General features: G+C 45.3%; 1 protein-coding gene across 1 annotated transcript; it reads left to right on the top strand.

Annotated features, from left to right (window-relative positions):
* The first annotated feature begins 562 nt into the window (after positions 1 to 562).
* Positions 563 to 2,946, top strand: TMEM271 (transmembrane protein 271). Its single transcript, XM_037902279.2, has one exon. The coding sequence runs from the start codon at positions 829 to 831 to the stop codon at positions 1,819 to 1,821; it is 993 nt and encodes a 330-aa protein (XP_037758207.1). The 5' UTR covers positions 563 to 828; the 3' UTR covers positions 1,822 to 2,946.
* Positions 2,947 to 7,613: the final 4,667 nt, after the last annotated feature.

The raw sequence follows: 7,613 nt of genomic DNA, 5'->3' as shown, positions 1-7,613 counted from the left end.
AGCAGGTAAGAGGAAGGAATTTAAGGACCCTGCCAATATTAGCAGCAAGGGGGTGGGGTGGGGTGGGGGGCCGATGATAAATCGCGGTTGCCAGCTCCTGGTTTTTCCCCTGTCCCTCCGCTTTGCTGCAAGGAACCGTAGTGCCGCCCTCTGGGGCAGGGCAGCCTTGGCACCACCATGGGGGAGAGGCGGGGGCGGCCAGGGCAGAGCAGTGCCACTGCGGGGGTGATGCCCTGTTCCTCCTCTCTGCAGGTGACCTCACCGGCAGAGGGGGGCAGGGGGGGTTGAAGACTAACACCCCCAGCCCCAATCTCATCCCTCCTGCCATTGTCCCTGGCCAGGCTTTTCACCGTCCCTCAGCTGCGGGTGCCGTGTGCCCGCCGGGGGCTGGGGCTCGCGGCTCGGCAGGCTGAGCAACAAGAGGTCACCCTCCCGCCCGCGCCTGGCTGCGCTCCTCGCCCCTGCTCCGGCAGCCGGGCGGTTGCCATCAATTATTAATCGCCTCCCAGCAGCCGCGGCGGGGAGCGGGAGCAGCCGCGATAAGGGAGGGCGGCAGGGAGGGCGGGCAGGAGGAGGGGAGTGTGTGTGCGAGCTGCGCCTGGCTCACTGAGGCCGGCGGCTGCCTGCGGAGCGGAGGCTGCAGCGGCGGCGCGTTTGGAGAGCTGCGGGTCCCCCTCGCCACCATGTCCCCGCGCTGCGCGGCGGCCGCCTCGCCGGGAAGGGCCGCCGCCCCGGAGGACACGGGAGGATGAGGCGGAGGCGGCGGAGGAAGGAGGAGGCGGCGAGGCAGGCAGGGGGAGGCCGGAGGAGGCGGAGGGGCGGCGGAGGATGAAGTGGAGTGTCCGGGGAGCCTGCGCCGCGCTCTCCAGCTGCCTCCTGCTCGCCTGCGCGCTCAGCGCCGCCGCCGTGGGCCTCAAGTGCTTCTCGCTGGGCTCGGAGCTCAAGGGGGAGCCCTTCCGCCTGGGCACCGCCGCCGGCGCCTTCTACTCGGGGCTGCTGCTGGCCGCCGGCCTCTCGCTGCTGGGCTCGGCGCTGCTCTGCTGCCGCCCGCCGGAGGGGGAGGCGGCCGGGGGGCAGCAGCCCGCGGCGGCGGGCGGGGGCGGCGAGGCGGCGCCGCCGGGGGGCCGGCAGAACTTCCTGCTGCTGGGCGTGCTGGTCTTCATGCTGGGCGTGCTGAGCGCCTTCGCCGGGGCCGTCATCGACGGCGACACGGTGTCGCTGGTGGAGAGGAAGTACTCGCACTACTGCGGCCCGGCCCCGGGCGGCGGCGGCGGCGGCCCGCGGGCGGCGAGCGCGGCGCTGCGCTGCCAGAAGCTGCGGGACTACCAGCGCGGCTTGGTGCTCTCCACCGTCTTCAACGCGCTCGAGTGCCTGCTGGGCCTGCTCAGCCTGCTGCTCGTCCGCAACTACAAGGCGGCCCAGCAGCGCGGGCTCCGCCGGCAGCGCCGCCGCCAGCAGCAGCGGCCGGCGCCCGGCGGGAGGAGACGGAGGCGGCGGCGGGGCGGAGGCGGGGGAGCGGGAGGGCGGCGGGCGCCAAGGCCGAGCCAGGGCTCCATCTTCTCCAGCGAGGAGCCCGAGCTGTCCCCCGCCGACTGCCCCTTCCAGGCAGTCTCCTACATCAACGTGGGCGTCTTCCACGTGTTCGACGAGGCCGGCGTGGAGGTGCACTGTGGCGGGCACCCCTCCCTGGAGCTGCCCGGCTACTCGCCCATGGACCCCGAGCTCAACCCCTCCTACCCCTATTGCTACCCACTGCCCCACGAGCAGCCCCCGGCCTATGAGGAGATCTACCCCGGGGAGCCCTGCGCCAACAGCAGCTAGCGAGGGGCCGGCCCCGGGGACCCGCACCTGCGCTGACAATCAGCCGCTGGCACCAGGCAGCCCCTGCCACAGCTTTTGGGGGACATACCCTGGGCAGCATCAGCCCCCTCTCCTCACCTCATCGGCCCGCGCAAGAAGTGTGCGTTCCTCGTCTCTCCGCGCTAAAGCCCGCTGCGGCTAAGCGCCTTGCAAAAGATCAGCCTCAGTCTCCCACACCCTCGAGCTTCATCACTGCATTTCGTGAGACCGTGACCAGAGCCCCACCGTCCGCTGCTCCTGCTGGTGAAGAAGGCTGGGGCGTGACTGAGCAATCCCACTAGTACATTTTTCACTATCATGGTTCTGCCTGCTGGAGTTTTTCATCTGTCTTGTCTGCTAAATATCAAGATCAAGTTTTAAAATGCTGGACAAGAACCATTTAGGAGTTGGTTCTTCCCGTCCTGATGTCTCTTTGGCCAAATTTTTTTTAAGTGAATCATCATCATAGTCTTTTCTTCAGCTTTAAAACGGTACAAAAGTATACCATTTATGATAACCAGCCAGGGTAAGGGGGAAAGTGTAAGGAAGCTTCTTTACCTCTCAAACAGAGAAATTTTTAACAACGAAAAGACGTTCCTGTAATGTTTACCACAGCTGTTTGGGGAAATTCTTATGTTTACACTTTCTTGAAGATTTAAATTCTATTTAAAATGTAGTGAGAATTAAACCCTGTGTTGGGTCTGGTAGGGTGCACATTAAACCCCCCCTGCACTTTCAAAAGGAAAAGGAAACAGCAACATTTTTGTACACTAATGTGCCTGCTTTTGTTGTTAACTTCTTACTGTAAAAGCTTTCGAAAGCCTACAGCGAAAAGGTTTGGTAGATTCATTGCAATCTAAAATTAATCACTTTACTAAAATAATTGAGATGTTATTGGGATATAGCAATTAAAAGGAAGTCCAAATGTCAGGTACATTCCTTTTTGTAAACAAGTTCTGTGTTTTTAATGCGAGGCAGGGCTCATTTTTGTTTTACACAAGTTTAATTTTGTACAACTATATAATTTCTCTTGTAAAGAATTTCATCTTACTGTTATAAATTCATCAATCTGGTAAGCTTGAATATTAAAGTTTATTTTAAAATATATACTTTAAACAGCCTTAATTGATGTAATTGTCACAGTTCTAAAGGAGAAGTTGTACAAACACACCTTCCAAACACATTTTCAGAATCACACTTAAAATTCCCACTAAACCTGGAGAATAAAAGTGGAAAGCGTAATTTAATGCACAGACAGCAAAGAAAAAAAATTAGATTAATTTACAAAAGTTAGCAAATACAGACATATTTAAAAAGGATTCCAGCCAAAAATAAGAAACTATTAATCCTCATTTAGCAGCCTGTTGTGGGATGTCAATTTATCAGATAGCAGGAGAAAGTAATAATTAAGGAAAACAACTATGGGGTATTTTTTTGCTGCACAGAAAAGGTGAAGGCTTAAGTAATGTTGCCCAAAGAACAAACAAGGCACACTTCGGATGGTAGCCTCCCACCTCTTTTTTCAATTAGCATGTATTAAAATGGAATCCTATACAACTAAGAACCCTTCTGTTAATCCTCATTTTGGAACCTACTGTGTAATGTCAGTGTATTAGATAGTAGGAGGAAGAGGTAGTTACAGGAAAACAGAATTATGGCATGTTTTTGTGGGGGACAAAGTTATTTTTAAATGTTAAGAAGCCAAGAGAAAAGTAATTTACAGCCTTAGACTCAGTAAAAGCACATTTTAGCCTAAAAATGTTGCTGCCTCTCTGCACTATTTTGTTTTCTAAAGTGTTTTGATTTGCACACTTTGTATAGCCTAAAATGCAGAATGCCTTAGAAGTCTTTTTAAAATAAACTGTATCTATGAATCACATAACAAATCTTTACTCTAGATATGGAATCAAATGCAACTATTCCAAGTTTGCCAAGTAATTCTAAATTGTGGAAGTCTAGTGATACAGTGCTTTTCATTTGGCTGAAATTTTATCCTGTGGAGAAGGCCAGCACAAAGCCCTGTTTAAGTCCTACTTAAGTCTTCAAAATAGGCTTTATGCTGGCCCTCTGCACAAGGGGAAAATTTCACCCCCTTTAAACCCAATCCTGTAGTCCTTACATACAGTGCTGATTTAGCCAAAAATTTCATATTTTATATAATAGAGAGAGCCAAGGTTGTGGGGTTTGGTTTTTTGTTTTTGATGGTTTATTTTTTATTTTATTTTTTTACAAAATAGGTAACTGAAGGAAGGATGCTAAATCCTTATTTAGGCTCCTGAATAAGTGGCTTGATTAGCAAAAATGCTGAGCACCCAGCCACTCACTGAATTTAAAGGGGATTTGCTGGGTGCTGAGTACTTTTAAAAGTTAGGCCATTACTTGAAATGGCTAAATAGAGATTTAGAAGGTTAATGGCAGGTGTCTATTTTTAAAATCTTGGCTATACAATGGAATTTTTAAAAAACTTTAAGAAATTGATTTTTAACAGGAAATACCAATATTTTAGGGTTCATAAAATTAGATAAGTCTGAAACGCCAGTTGTTCCAAAGACCAGTGCTCAGGGAAATAAATGGAAAGTCAAGAAAGCTACCTATTACACTCAAGTTTAAATATAAAATAACTTTAAACTCAACATTTTAAAAGATTGTTAAATTCACTTTTTTGTTATGTTATTTAAATATTATCTTTTCAGAATGCCATTATGTTTAAACATTGTTTGTGGATCAGCTACTTCCTAAATTCATATCTTTCTTCACTTGGGCTTTTTCCCCTACTAATAGTTTAATTCAGTGATGGAAAACATGCCGGAAAAACAATCTAAATCCAACTACTACTGAAGTTAATGGGAGTTTTGCCATTGACTTCAATGGGAGTAGGAGTCAGCACAAATGATTCTAGCTACTCCACATAATACATGTGTAGAACAATATATTAGTCTTCTGGCACAACAGATAAGATGCAGCATGAAATATTAGCGCTCAGATATGTATTATTTGTATCAACAGAAGTATGAAGAAGGTAACATGGTGTCACACACTTTTTATACATATAAAATTAGGCAGGCAAGTTGACCAAACAAGCCATGTTTTCTTAAAGATGGTATGCAAATGTTTCAGGTATCAGGTGACTAACTTTTATGGTAATACGCAAATGTATTTATTTCTCAGTGAGAAGAAACTTATAAATACAAAGTACAAGAAGAAGCTTCACAAGCGTGATCCAAGTGTCATGGAGCCATTTTCAGTAATTTTGAAAACCATTATTATATAGATTGAGCAATAATGTTCGAGTGTATATATAGTATTCTGCCCAAATGGAAATAGGCTGGTGTAGTATTAGAATTTTAGGTTAATTACATTAGAGGGCTCATGCTACCCAATCTTTTTAAAATTATATTCCATATGTCATGTGACTGACAGAGTAAATGCAAAAGCAAATTTGATATAGGTCACTGGGGGGGAGGGGGGGTTAACTACCTTACAGGATTTTATTCCATAAACATAATAAAACAAGGGAAAAAAACACACAAATATTGTTAACATGTGTATCCATACATACACACTCATTTAGGTCCCAGTCTTGCTTTAATTGAAGACCATGGCAACACTCCCATTGCGCCTGATCAGCCACTGCTTTACACTTTGTTTAGTCACATCTGTGCAAAGGTGATATAAAGTGGGTGTGAATGCTACTGAACTTGCAGCATTTCACCTCCATTTTCCAATGCCTTTTCGCAGGTGTAAGTGACCAAAAAAGGAACAAGACAGTGGAGAATCAAGCCCATTGTCTTCGGCCGGAGCAGAATTGGGCCTCTGTGTGAAAAGAAAATGCCACCAGCCTATTAGTAATTCAGATGAATGATTTTCACACACTCCAACATCTTGCTTAACTAAGTTACTATATTTTGCATTGTAATTGACAGACAGAATAAATGTAAATTAAAAAAGAAAGAGTATTTGATGCTAAAAGAAATTTTTATTAAACTAGTACAGTTCATACTCTAAGTTTGATTTCACTATAGGACTTCTTTGGTTCACCAAAAGGCACTATGGTGACTGGTATAACTTAGATATATTTCCAATGTAATGTTTAATCATCAGAAAAGGTTTCTAAAAAAAAAGTTAATGTGATGAGGGCAATCTGTTTCTGGGTTTGGACTTAGTACATATGAAAACCTTTTCTCCATTTTGCCATTTAATCTGAGATTGATCCTCAACAAAAATGTCAATAATTGAGATTGTAATTTTAGGATCAATAAAATATGTTTTAAAGCACAGCATATCCTATAAGAAAAGCCTAATGCTCTTCATTTCATCTTTCCTTCTTGTCTTATAGTTATACCTAACATTGCTACTCAAAATAATATTTAGTTGCAATTTCCAGGACAAAGTATGTTTTCAGGGATTTATACTGAGCATCAGGTGGAAAACTGGCATTACATTTATTAGAATCATAGAATATCAGGGTTGGCAGGGACCTCAGGAGGTCATCTAGTCCAACCCCCTGCTCAAAGCAGGACCAATCCCCAATTTTTTGCTCTAGATCCCTAAATGGCCCCCTCAAGGGCTGAACTCACAACCCTGGGTTTAGCAGGCCAATGCTCAAACCACTGAGCTATCCTCCCCTCCCCATTAGCCCTGCTTTGAATTAAAATCTACTTAAGTAAGTTAACCAATATTTTTAGCTATAGAGCATTCAGAGGTTTTTGGATGCCTTTTTAGTTATTTAAATGCCCAAACGAGTTCTATTTTTTAAAAATTTTATATAATGAAATTCTTCGAGCACAATTGAGGTCTCTCTCCTTAATACAGGCTATTAACTCCTTTTAAATTTAGTATGGGAGAATAAGATTGAATTCTTACTGTAGACTCGCCATTTTAAAACTTAATTTTTTTCTAAATGGCCATTTAACCTCAAAAAGTTGCTATTGTACATGACTAAACACATACTCTACAAAATCACTGTGGTACTGAAACTCATAACTTAGCAGATATAAAATGGGGTCCAGAAAGACCACTGCAATGTTATATGAAATTCCCCATCTAATGAATATGTTGCAACAATTCAGTTTAAGTTGCACTGAGTTCAGAAAGCGCCCCTGAACCAACACACTGTCACTGAGAGGAATTAGAGTACATCATTCATTTGCATTGCTTTGGTATGTTCTTGCTATTACAGTATCAAGGTGGAGACCATTGTGCTGCATATGCCATCTATGGGTGAAATTCACCGCAGTGCAGAGGGACAAACACAAGACCTATGCACAACTTATGCTCTCAATATAGGGTTTAAGTGGTGCCTGTGCCAGTCCTCTGCACAAGGCTACATTTCACCCGATATTCAGACAGAGCAAATCATGTAATATTAGAACTCTGTATATAGCCTCATAGTTCACTGACACGATAACCCTGAGACTGAAGCATGATGGTTTTGGATGCGGTAATTGCCCTGTCATGGGTGTATATCTCATTTACAACAGACCAAATCCTGAAGTCCCCTTTTCATTCCCTTCAGGACAAATCCTTATGGACTTCAATGGGTTTATCCTGGAGTAATGATTAAAGACTTAAAGATTTGGCCCAATAGTCCTATGCTGAGTTTCAGATATTTGAAAGATCTCATTAGATTTATAGGAGAAAAATATGTTTCTATTAAAATATCATATAAAGTATCACTGGCGGCATGCTGCCTATTTGTAAGCTTATATGTATTATGGGAAATGGAGAGAACTGAAGGATCAAAATTGTGTAGATGGCCCAGAGATTGCCTCAAG

Source organism: Chelonia mydas, chromosome 5 (genome assembly GCF_015237465.2).
Source record: "Chelonia mydas isolate rCheMyd1 chromosome 5, rCheMyd1.pri.v2, whole genome shotgun sequence".
In the NCBI taxonomy this organism is placed as follows: Eukaryota; Metazoa; Chordata; order Testudines; family Cheloniidae; genus Chelonia; species Chelonia mydas.
The sequence above is the reverse complement of the archived record's forward strand: the minus strand, read 5'-3'. Positions and strand labels throughout refer to the sequence as shown.

Bases quoted from the DNA above. Each gene is read 5' to 3' on its own strand.
- TMEM271 (XM_037902279.2), top strand. From the start codon at position 829: ATGAAGTGGAGTGTCCGGGGAGCCTGCGCCGCGCTCTCCAGCTGCCTC.